The 12973-nt window shown below is 41.7% G+C and overlaps 1 protein-coding gene across 1 annotated transcript in view; it reads left to right on the forward strand.

Moving 5' to 3' along the window:
- LOC107113619 (cytochrome b-245 heavy chain) overlaps positions 1-12416 on the forward strand; it is a 37953-nt gene extending 25537 nt beyond the window's left edge. Inside the window, exons 9-13 of the mRNA XM_015414964.1 lie at positions 2632-2885; positions 5628-5790; positions 8500-8646; positions 9755-9879; positions 11414-12416. Coding sequence (XP_015270450.1) covers positions 2632-2885; positions 5628-5790; positions 8500-8646; positions 9755-9879; positions 11414-11540 — 816 coding nt within the window. The 3' untranslated portion in view covers positions 11541-12416. The remainder of the gene's footprint in view (positions 1-2631; positions 2886-5627; positions 5791-8499; positions 8647-9754; positions 9880-11413) is intronic.
- The last annotated feature ends 557 nt before the right edge of the window (positions 12417-12973 follow it).

A 12973-nucleotide genomic window follows, 5' to 3' on the forward strand; every position in this document is an offset into this window, starting at 1 on the left:
ATTAAATTAGATTGATTTGAAAAACATCAAATGGCAGTCTAAAAATTAATCTTACTTTAAATCAGACCCACCCAATCACAACCCTCAAGATTTTGTCACATTCCTTTCAGCCCTTCTTCTTTGTGCCCTTATCAAAGGTAAGAGGGTGTTAGGATTGCAGGAACTGTAGTCTTTAATGTTGTTAGTTTTTAAGGTGCTCCTGGACTCTTACTCTTTTCTACTGCTACAAACAGATTAACATGGCTACCCATCTTGATCCGGAACTGGAGGGTATCTGCTCGTGGCATGACCACTGCTGTGCATGCTCAGAAGCCTTACAGTTCTAGCGAGACCTCTCAGTGCTTCCAAATGATTTTAGAAAACTTGCAGATGGGCCAGTGGAGAGAGAGCAGACTCACAGCAAGGCTGAAAAGGCTAATTCTAGGATCAGCCTGGACTTGGGGGTAAATGGGATGTAAAGGATCCAATCCTAAATCGATTCACAGGAGGATTCACAGGTTTGATTCACAGGTGCTTTGGATTCCACAATCACACTAATTTTATAGACATGCAACATTCCTTCTCGCTCCTGGAAAGCTTGGAAAGTTGGATGGGAAATACAGAAGAGAAGCAGGTGTTCTTTCTCTGGGAATGAGAAGCAAGGTCATCAGGAAACCTACAGGACATAAACAATACTATTTCTCTTCTTTCTGTCTCTTAGCAGCTCTAGTAAGTAGAACAGGGGATGGTGGATGTAATTTACTCAGTCATAGTGACCCAGGCAACACATGAAGCAAGATTTTTCCCCCCTATGGCAAAACACAACATATTCTGTTCTATTAATTTTGAGGTTTCTTCCTTCCCTGTGTTCTAATGTGATTTACCAGCTGAAAATATTTGGTTATTTACTTCATTCATACCCTGTTTTTCTCCCAAGTGGAGACCCAATCTAGTTTATATCATTCTCCTCTCTTCCATTTTGGATTACTTAAATGGCCTATTTCTAGCATGAGGATTCAATTCCTCCAGAAGACCATTACACTCAAGGCTGAGAGCCAAGCTGCACTTTTGGACAGATTGTGATACACAGTTCCTGAAATTATCCCATTGCAGACAGTGGTATGAGTGGATTTTTTCTGCTTAAATGCTTCCCTAGTTAAAGAAACATCCTTCACATAGAGAACTAGCACATAGTGAAAGAGAGTTTGTTGACAACCACAAGTTTGCTTGACTAGTAATCAAAACCACAAGTTTGAACCTCTGGGCTATAGGCAATATACAGTTTAATGTGACAGACATCACTTCTGAACCATTGAAACCCCATCCTAAGGTATTTCTAGTCCTCTGTAGTAGTTAGCAATCTAGTCCAAAAATCTCTCTGACATAAGATCAGTTCATATGATGCCATCCAGTATGATCTTTTTGCCTGAGAACAGCTGACATCCAAGAAGGCGAGTTAGAGTTAAGGATAGTGCAAGAGCGAGGTGTGATACTTGCCCTTTAAATCTTACCCTCCCTTGTTTTCTGTTTCCTCTTCGTGACACACAGTTATGTAAAAGAGATGAACTTACCCTGGTTGCTAGGTTACTGAGAGTTCTTCCTCACTAAGGGGACCACAAATATAACCAAGAGTTCATTCAACAGGGAAGGAAGTGCATCTCCATTAAGGAGGAGATAAGTGAGAGTGCATGTTTATGTATATGTATGGCCCCACCCAACAAGGGTCATTTGATGCTTATCAACATCCCAGTGCACATCCAAAACAAGTCATCCAAGGATCAAGGTTAACGCTGCTGCCATTACACCATGTGAAGTGGGGACACTGTAGTTTTCATGTGCATTTTCATTCACTTTCTCTGGCCACTGGAGTTGCCTATAACCATGTGTTCATCAGGACCATACAATCTAAGTTATAACATATTGCTAAATGTTGCTACTTCTCCTGAGGTTTCAAGGATAAGGTAGATCAAAATCTAAACATATGCCTTAAACATGGATTCTGTAGCTGTGGATCTAAAATATTCATGCAGGAAAACATGAAACCTGAAAGTGAAAAAAGATGTCCAAGCCATCAATGTATCTATGTTACTGTGTCTGAGTAGATCAAACATGCAGCACTAAAAGTTTTAGAGGAATTCTTTGATTTGACTTACTCTTTTGACAAAACATAATTCCAAGTGAATGACTCGTGATATATGGACCTTTTTTCTGGTGGTGGAGGAAAGTACCATCAAGTCACAGCTGACTCATGGTGACCTGTAGGGTTTTCAAGTCAAGAGATGTTCAGAGGTGGTTTGTCATTGCCTGCCTCAGTAACACAACCTTGGTATTCCTTGGACGTCATTTTTTTCTAGGTCCTTAAAATTAATTATTTTTAAAACATTTTCCATTTATACACAAACATTAGAGCTTATAGATCATATAAAAGTAAAATAAAGTATTATATATATAAAATAAGCAAGAAACAAAAACTATAACAAGGATTAATATGTCAGAACTGTAATTTAAAGGACCTTTAAATAACAAAAATCAATCCTGGAGTTAATTGAGGGCCAGGTTTTGCAAAGTTCATCCACCCTAAGCTTGTTGGCCTGAAGCAAGATGTGACTGCTCTAAGGGATTTCTAAAGGTGTTTCCTTTCTTGTGCCATAGGTTGTCATTCACCCCTTCAAAACCATTGAGCTCCAGATGAAGAAGAAGGGCTTCAGGATGGAAGTTGGGCAGTACATTTTTGTCAAGTGTCCTGCCGTGTCCATGTTGGAGTGGCACCCTTTCACACTGACTTCTGCCCCTGAAGAGGATTACTTCAGCATTCACATACGTATTGTAGGGGACTGGACAGAAGGCTTGTTTAATGTTTGTGGATGTGACAAACAAGAATTCCAGGATGCCTGGAAGCTGCCAAAGTAGGTCCAAAATATAATCGCTATGAAAATTTTGCAAAAAAAAAAAAATTGTTAGCTTAAGCTGACATAGTGCAAATAGTGACATAAGCTACTGATTTATTTATATTCTGCCTTTCTCCTCAATGGATTTATAAGACAAAAGTTTATAATGCAACCCCCGATTATAGTTGATATTCAGTCTTATCCCTCAAAGCACTGTCCTACTTCCCAAAAATATTCTATTGCTTTACACTGCCCAGTGTGTGGTTATGTAGACCTACAAAGTCCCCAGGGGCAAAAAAGGTCCATAGGATGCTATTGCAAGACAGCAAAACAGAATCTTGCATCTTCCATACTTACCACCATCAAATTGAACAATGGTTCATTTGTAGCATACAAGGGCAACCGCCATCAAATTGAACAATGAGCTCTATATGGTTCATTTGTAGCATACAAGGGCAACCTGCCCTAGTACTGGGTTTGAGTTGTAGTACTGGTAAAAGGTAAAGGTAAAGGTAAAGGTTCCCTTGCTCAAAAGCCAGTCGAGTCCGACTCTAGGGTTGCGGTGCTCATCTCCGTTTCAAAGCCGAAGAGCCAGTGCTGTCCGAAGACATTTCCATGGTCATGTGGCCAGCATGACTAAACACTAAGGCGCACGGAACGCTGTTACCTTCCCACCGAAGTGGTACCTATTTATCTACTTGCAATTTCTTGCTTTCGAACTGCTAGGTTGGCAGAAGCTGGAACTAGAGATGGGAGCTCACTCCATCATGCGGCAACTCAGGTCTCAAACTGCTGAACTACTGACCTTCCACAGCCTGCAGTTCAGCGTCTTAACCACTTGAGCCACCGCAGCTCCTTAGTAGTACTGGTACAAGGAAGTGAATTGCAACAGTACTATAATCCTTGTGCAAGAGTCCATCTGTATTCAGCCTATCAGATAGGATCATAAGGTAATTCAGCAGTTTTTTAAAAAATCTGCATCACAGTAACTGAAGTTATGAACTCATGAAGCTGACATACTGAATCAAGTATAACAATGGAGAGTATCACGGAAAGAAGTAGAAACAAGGATAAGAAACAACTGTGAAACAATAAGTAAGCAATGTAAACAGCTATATTAACATCAACTTATACCATCCATAGGTTCAACAGAAAGACTGTTAGTAAGACGCAACACTCAGTTCAATCATACTCCAAAAAAGGTACAATGAATCCTGCCAGCCTTGTGCCTGAAAGCAGCTGTCAATGACATTTTGTGAGATGTGGCAAGAAATGGATGCATAGGAATATATTCTGTTCTGTTAGTTGCTGTAGATTTTCCGGCCGTGGTCTTGGCATTGTAGAACCTGACGTTTCACCAGTAACTGTGACTGGCATCCTCAGAGGAATAACACAGAAAGATGGAATACTCTCTGTGTCAAGGTCTACAATGCCAAGACCACGGCCACACAACCCGGAAAAATCTACACCAACTAATGAACTCCGGCCATGAAAGCCTTCGACAACATATTCTGTTCTGTCTTTGATAATGCAGTGATGGAAACTAACTCAGAGGTTGGCAGGATTCATTATCCAGAATGGGAGTGTCCCTGAAATTGCGCAGCGTCCTCCTGCAAAGTAAACAATTTGTTATTTATCACATCTCTACGTTTGAAGCTGGGCTATTTGGAAAAGTCTCTATTTACATATTCTGAATGGACTAATTGGTGGCACAGAGCATTTCAAATATCAGTGAACTTTATTTTTCATTGTACCTTTATTGGACTATGATTGAACTGAGTGTTGCACCTTACTAAGAGTCTTTCTATTAAACCTATGGATGATTTTTCTGTGGTATAAGTTGATGTTAATGTAGTTGTTTACATTGCTTACTTATTGTTTCAGGGTTGTTTCTTAATATTGTTTATACTGAATCAGAGCACTGCGCCAAGTTCAGTCATGTCTACTCAAACTGACAGCAGCTCTCCAAGGTCTCATGTGGTGATCTTTCAGATCGCCTTGATCCTTTTAGTTGGAGATGGGACCTTCTGCATGCCAGGTAGATGCACTTCTAATGAGCCACAGCCCGTGCCCCCCATGTCTTTCTCCTTGCTGGCTCATAAAAATATTTTCCTCCAAAATGGGAATGTTGTGAGAAAGTCAATATGAGTTTGTTTCAACTTACTTCCCCATTTAGCTTGAGTTTATTTTGTGGTTTGTGGAATCCAGGGCTATTTTTGGGCAGGAACGCACAGGAACGGAGTCCCGGCTGGCTCCCGAGTTGGCCACACCCAGCAGGAACTCATTAGCATAGTAGGCCACACTCAACAGCAGGAACTCATTAGGATTGGCTACATTAGGGGTGTGTGGTCTAACATGCAAAGGGTTCCTGCTACAAAAAAAGCCCTGGGTTTTGACAACAAGCAAGGTAAACAGAATAAGAAGCAAAAGGTGGGTGTGGCTGGATGACCACAGTTCTGGTAACGTGGGGGTGTGGCCGAACATGCTAATGAGCTTTGCTGTCAGGAGTGTGGCCTAATATGCTAATGAGTTTCTGCTGTTGGGTGTGGCCTATTATGCTAATGAGTTCCTGCTGGGCTTTTTCTACAAAAAAAGCCCTGGTCCAAACCATAGCCCATCCTTAGAAGGAGACTACGCACTGACTTCTTAAATAATCAGGACTGTCGTAAGTACCCAGGACATTCAAGAGCCAGGACTACCAAATGGAATTGACCACTGAATGTTAACTGTATCTTTATCACCTCTTACCAACCCTTATAGAATGGCTGTAGATGGACCTTTTGGCACTGCTAGTGAAGATGTTTTCAGTTATGAAACGGTGATGTTGGTTGGAGCTGGCATTGGAGTCACCCCATTTGCATCAGTCCTCAAGTCTGTATGGTACAAATACTGCAATGATGCCATTAACCTAAGACTCAAAAAGGTATGACCTCAAATATCTCCACACTTGCTTCCTAACATTTAACAGTGCACGCAGAGGAAGATTGGAACTTGTTTTGGATCCCAACTGGTTCAGGAGAGAGATGGGATTGTAAATATTTTAAATAGATAAATAAATACAAACCCTTGATCCATATAGTATCAGGTGGGTGGCCATATTGGTCTACAGTAGAAGAGCAAGATTTGAGTCCATTAGCACCTTAAATTAGTGATGGCCCCGATGAGAGGACTTTTGACTTTTGAAAGCTTATACCCTGGAAATCTTGTTGGTCTTTGTGGTGGAACAGTCCTGCTCCAGGCAGCAGGCCCTGTTCCACCCTGCCCTCCAAGGTTTTCCCAACACCTGGAGAGGCTTTTCTTTCTCTCTCAGGTAATCACTGCCACCACCTGACCTTTGTAAGGAATTGCCTGCTGGGAGGGTCAGGACTCCCAGCTTCCCTTCCAAGTTCTGAGGCCTGGCCTCTGTATCTCCCACTGCCCAGCACCTGGTCACCACAGGGACTGCTTACTGCCTTGTGTGCCCCTGGAGGAATAGCCGCTTGCCAACTGACTGCCTTCCTCCTGGCATTCCTTTTAAAATGGCATGTCCAAGATGGTGGAGGTCTATGTGGTGCAAAAAACCACTACCAGCATCAAAATTTATAATTTATTAAAAAGAAAATGTTCACAAGCATACTTTTAGCACAGCACCAGATTAAGCAAGGAATTCAGAAGAAATGGGTAAAACACAATTCCTCTGTCCCTCTCTCTATGCATGCCACATCAGATGTTAAAATATAGAACAGGCCCCTTAGCTTAGAATGTTATACATCTCTACAGAGTTCCCATTTCCTTGCAACTTCCCTCTGCTGTGTAGGCCAGCACATTGTAATGGCCACCTACTCCAGACCTCAGTTAAGAGTTCTGTCTGCTCTGATGGACTCAGCACCAAAGAGAGCTTCCTTCTTGCTTCCAGGAGTTTTATCTTCTCCCTTTCCCTTCCCACTGACTTGGTCAGGCCAGGTCAAGGAAGCTTTTCCTGAAATCTCCAGAAATTTCTTCCGGAAGTCTTTCAAGTCTTAGGTTACAGTCACACACACCAGAAAAAATGGGGGGAGGCTATTTCCTCCAGGGGAATTTGACCCACAGTTGCATTATCACACTTCCCTTTGAAGCTGTAGGCGCAGTCTGTCAGTGCGCTATCAGACACAACGGTGGGTGAGTCTTTTTTTGCATGTGTGCCATTTTGTCCCCATGCTCTTAACTGAGGGATCAATGAATCGCACCTCCGCACCAAGGGCTCCCTATGGAGTTTGTGATGATGCGCATTCTGCGAAGGGGGAAAAAACCAACAGCACGGAGTCAGGATGGCCTGATCAGACCATCCTGATGCCACGAGAGCGCACTGGAGCGATCAGACACAGGAAAGTCCATCCGTGGCCCATCACAACCCGTTAACTACCGGATTTTCCCCAGTGTCTTTTAACTCCGCTTCTGCGGTGAAGCAGAACAGGTTGCTGATGGCTGCGGGGTGCTTCCCAGATGTTGTTGTCTGATTGCGCCCTTTAAATTTGCCCGGCATTCGCACCTATGTCGGGTCTAATTGTGCGTATGATCGCAGCCTTGATTCTTTCAAGTCTCTGTTCCCTGCTTGGGCAGGGGGGACAGGACTGGCCCATCCAATTGTCTCTAGCTAGACCTATTAGCATTTGTATGAAGGTGGACTGAAGTAAATCTGGAAAGCAATTTGAACTGACTTCCTCCCCTTCCTGCCTGTTCTCTGCCCAGAGACAGAGAAAAAGCTTAAAACTCAGAGTGAAGGTTTTGCTCATTTCAAACCTCCAAAGAAAACATGCATTTCTTCACACCCTTTAAGGTGCTGTTGGACTCAAGTCTTGCCCTTGATCCAGATGTATCTGCATGCAAAAGGTGGCAATACGGCATGACCTTTTTTTGGTGCAGATGCATTCATATCTACCTCCATGAATAGAAAGCCATAGCAATGTCCTCAACTCTATCTCAGTCAGCAGTGGGTTCTCCCAAAGAAATATATTTGTATTCAAGGACTTTATGAATCTGTCACTCCAATGTCATGAAAAGTTCATTATTATAGGCTAGTAAACGTCATGTGTTTTTTTTAAATAACTCAATGCACCATCCGTTATGTCACCAGAGTTTAGAAGAAGGCAAAATGAAGAAAGATGGAGCAATGCTTTCTCAAGCTTTAAAAGCATCCAGCTCAGGGATGAACTGGGTCATAAAATGGACCAAAAGCAGGGTTGCCCCCACAAGGGCTGCTCACTCAACCTGCAACAATGACAAATGGTGCAGCTTGCTCATTGCCTCCTCCTGCATTGTTGCTGGCCAGGTCTGAGTGGTCCCTGCAGTGGTGGTGACAGGTGGAGCACCCTTTTTCTTCTGCCTCAGGGGAGGCCCACTGGACCTGGATCTGGCAGCAGCAGTGTGGGAGGAGGCACTGGATGTCTCCATCTGCAGTACCAACAGTTGGGTGTAAGCAAAGGAGCCCTTCTGGCAGAGATGACGGCCAAATTATTCTCTCCTTTGCTCAAATTGACAGCCACCCTCCAGGACAGTATTTCACCAGGAAATGGCCAATCTGTTCATTATCCAGCTCCTCAGTTAACCTCAGATAAGCAAATTAAACCACCTAGCCTAACAGATAATCTAATGTGTTCAATTTTATCCTTTCCAGATCTATTTCTATTGGCTCTGCAGAGACACGCATGCCTTTGAATGGTTTGCTGACCTCTTGCAGTCACTGGAGAATCAAATGCAGGATAGGGACAATGCAGCATTTCTCAGCTACAATATCTATCTTACAGGCTGGGATGAATCTCAGGTAAACGGTTACATTTTTGCTCTTCAACATTATTTAGACTGCTGAATGGAAATAGTGCTTAATGTGTTGGATGCTCTGACCGTCTTCAACTGGCTTCCATTCAGCAGAAGGCTTTCCCAATCACAAGAAGACTGGTACTTAGAGGAACGAAATTAATTGTATCCAATGCATTGTGTTGTGAAAAATTTGTACTTATGAAGATTCAGAGATGTGCTCAAGGACTTAAAGATAATATCATTTTTCTTGGAAAAGGAATTAGCAGTTTAAAAAGGTTTCTAAGGCTGCCCCCTGCTACTGTCTCCCAGCACTGGTATTCAGAGCGTTATGCTAATGAGTTCCCCTAGCTCTTTTTCTACGAAATGACCCCTGATTCAGAGGTTTGCTGCCTCTGGATATGGAGGCTCCTTTCAGACACCATGGCTAGTAGCCATTGATGGATCTCTCCTTCATGAATCTGTCTAACTCCCCTTTAAAGCTATCTATGCTCATGGCCACCATTACCTCCCCTGGCAGTGAATTCTATAGGTTAATTATCCATTTATCTGTTCTGAGCCTATGTACCAACTCTTTCATGAGGTGCCCCAAGTTCTAGTATTATTGGAGAAGGAGAAAAAAGCTCTCTTTATCCAGTTTCTCCACCCCATGAGCAGGGAAAATGACTGTTGTGTGGACAGGACCAGGAAAATCTAGACCTTCTTACCAGCTTGGCTTTACTTCAGTTTCCTCCCAAACTTCTAGCAAAACAGGTTTGATCGGGAAAGATAGCAGAAACACTGAGGAAAACCTGAGTGGTGCATGAAATGTGGGGAAGCGGGGGGGACGGGGACCCTAACAGCATTGACCCTGAAGCAAATCACACGTGTGGAAATGTCATTAGATTCAGTTAGACAATGCATCCAGGTGGGGTTGCAAAATATCAAGGCCCTTCCTCAGTTCTTTGCCTCTCATAATAGCTCATTTGCTGGAATTCAATGTCATTCTGCTGTGTGTGTCAGCTGTACAGCCCTGTTTCTTTGGAAGTGCCTCTCAGCAGTCTGCCATCAACCTCAGTGGATGCTACACTTTTCTTGTACCAAAATATAGCTTGAACCTTTTTTTCTTCCTCTAGGCTACTCACTTTACAGTGCATCATGATGAAGAGAAAGATGTGATCACTGGTTTGAAACAGAAAACCTTGTATGGCAGACCAAATTGGGAAAATGAGTTCAAAATGATTGCAAATCAGCACCCCAGGTAAATTGGTTTCATGGCACTTGCAGAAGACTATTAATTTTATTCTGTGAGTGAGTCACTGTGTTTCACTATGTGTTGATTCTAAAGGATTCAGCTGATATTCAGTCCTTTAGTTTTTGAGGCAAGCTTGAAAAACCAGGCTTACATAACAAGAAATTTCACCAGGGAATGACTGGGAAATAACCAGTTTTGCAATGACACACATGAGATAATCTAAATCCACCCTGCTCTTTTCATGTTTGACAAGGAGAGCCATTGCATATGACAGTAGGAATTCTATGAATCCATCCTGCTAGCAGTGGAGCCTCCCTGTGGCACAAAGAGGCCTACTCTGGTGGTACATATCTCTTCTGCCAGTGCAAGGCTCTTTGTGCTGGAGGAAGGCTCTGTGCGAGCAGAAGACATTCATAGGATCTAGTTCATTGTGGTTTGGAGAGACAGACATGCTTGAATTCTGACCGTAACAGTATGATCATCAGCACAGTAATCCGGAATGATTACGTTTTGAAAGGAATTCTGTGTCTGACCAATTTCAGTGGGAAATCACAAAATTTTGATGGGAAATCACAAAATTTTGTATGGATCATATTCAAATTGATTAAATGGCTTTAACTAGTCCTCACAAACAGATGTATTTCATTTAACAGGGTAGCAACTATCCTGGTGGGAATTTCACAATATTATGCCACAATATTATGCCACATTCACATAGAAGTATTATTAATTTCAATGGGATTTACTTCCCAAAAGCTGTGTTAAAGTACTGCAGGATGACATTATCAGTGGTCTTGACCAAGGTTTTGAGATAAGGTTAAGAAATGTTTCAGTCATTGAACCTCGTAACGATGTATGAGATTGTAGTTTGGATGCAGACTAACTTTCCCAGTGGTGGAATGGAACTTTCCTCCCTCTTTCCTCTCTTCCTCTCATAGCAACTTGCTACTATCTAGGAAATGCTGCCCCAAGTGGAGAGGGGGCCCTGAGGAATTACATGAGGGATGTCTGCAATGTGAAGGGGGCAATGGTAGAAATTGCCAGTTCAGTCTGGATCCAACCATGTACTTTTAAACCAAGAAATAAATACTAAAAATTGCTGAAACATTGGATCATGGGATAAATAGTCCTCTTGATGACTACAACAACATATGACAGGATATATGATCACTTTATATATGTAGCTTCTTTGTTTTGCTAAATCAAATTGCAGTCCCACTAGATCACAGTATGTTGCTTTTGATGCCAGTGGGCTGTATTTATTTATTTAATTTGTATCCCACCCTCCCCACCAAGGCAGGCTCAGGGCAGCTTACAGAAACACACACACACAAACACACACACACAGCAAAATCTTTACAGTTTAAAAACACTAACATCACTTGTCAGACAACCTTCATGGGTGTTTTTGGTTCTAAAGTGTTCTAATGTTGGGCCTTGTAATAGAGGCTCTCAGTATCACAACTGTAGTTAACTTTCTTCCGTAAATTGCTGAAACAATATTTAGCACTTGCAACTTTATCCTTTCTTTTCCCAACAGTTCAAGGATTGGGGTTTTCCTATGTGGACCTGAAGCCTTGGCTACAACCTTAAATAAGATAAGCATTAGCAATTCAGAAGCTGATCCCCGTGGAGTACACTTCATATTCAACAAAGAAAATTTTTGAAGGTGCCAGTCCCCCAAACAACAAAATAAAATGGCTATGTTTCAGCACTATGGATCTTAATACAGATTACCATCTCGCTAGAATTTTGCCCCAGTGTAACTTAAAGATTCTATGTCTTGCTTCTGTTAGCTTTTGCATTGTGTAGAATTTAGCAAATGACCTATTCCCTGGCTTTAAAATGATAAAGCTTTCCCCAGCCTTGTTAATTTCATCAGATCCTGAAAATGGTGGTGATAAGCAGCAGCAGATACCCAGGACTGTAGAAAAGGTGGAGGATGACTAAAGTCATGTGCTGCACCTATTACTAAGCAACCCAAACAGTACTTCTATACAGGAAGGAGAAAGTAGTAAAAGTTAAAAAGCCATTCCTAAATATCCAACACTCTAGGAAACTTGTAGATCGCCAACTACATGAGCTTCAGAGAGCACTTCTTCTCACAGGTGATACAGAAGTGCAAGAAAGTTGAGTCTAATTACTTGTACCTTTACTATAGCGAAAATACTTATATTGCAACATGGGAAAAATAAATGCCCACCTCCAGTAAAATTATTGATTGAAGACCATAGAACTCTTATCAATATTTGAAGCATGGCACATAGATAACAATTGCATATGGGCTTATCTTTAGATATTTATAGAAACTTATGTGTAGATCTGCCACCACTGATGTTATATTTTTGCCTCTAGTTGAACAGTGAGGTTAACAGCTAGCAGCTTTATACACAGGAAAACTCAGCCTCTCATATTAGATGTCCTTCCTTATCCATTTTCTAGTCTTAGTTATTCATAAGAATGATGCATGATGGCCCTAATTTTTTGAGGTTATGATATTGAATTTATGTTCTTGTTTTGTACATAACATTCTCAATAAAATGGTCTGATTATTAGAGCCTACTTTTGTGAGGTCCACAATAGTGAAGGGATATCAATTTTTGATAGGAGAGCAAATACATTTCAATATGTGGGTTGTTCAGGGACTTGGCATTTGCTTAGTGTGGCTCCTAGTGTTTAAATGTGAGTTAGATTGCATTTTTAAATAATTGCAACAGTTTCATAGGATTCATATGACTGAGAATGACTACTAAGACAATAAGCTAAAAAGTCCTAACCACATTACTTCCCTTGCCTTTCTGCCTTCTGATTCATCATGCAAAAAATTAACTAAAAGCCTCTTGCTTAACAGATCTCTAGTTCCTATTTTCAAGGGTGATTCCAAAATGATAGCTCAGGATGGGTAGTCATAGTAGTCTATCTGTAGCAGTAGAAAAGAGCAAGAGTCCAGTAGCACCTTAAAGACTAACAAAATATGTGGCAGGATAGGAGCTTTTGTGAGTCACTGCTAGTGACTCACAAAAGCTCCTATCCTGCCACATATTTTGTTAGTCTTTAAGGTGCTACTGGACTCTTGCTCTTTTCTACTGCTCCAAAACGA

Source organism: Gekko japonicus, unplaced genomic scaffold, assembly GCF_001447785.1.
Source record: "Gekko japonicus isolate JY-2015 unplaced genomic scaffold, Gekko_japonicus_V1.1 scaffold4118, whole genome shotgun sequence".
Taxonomy (NCBI): Eukaryota; Metazoa; Chordata; class Lepidosauria; order Squamata; family Gekkonidae; genus Gekko; species Gekko japonicus.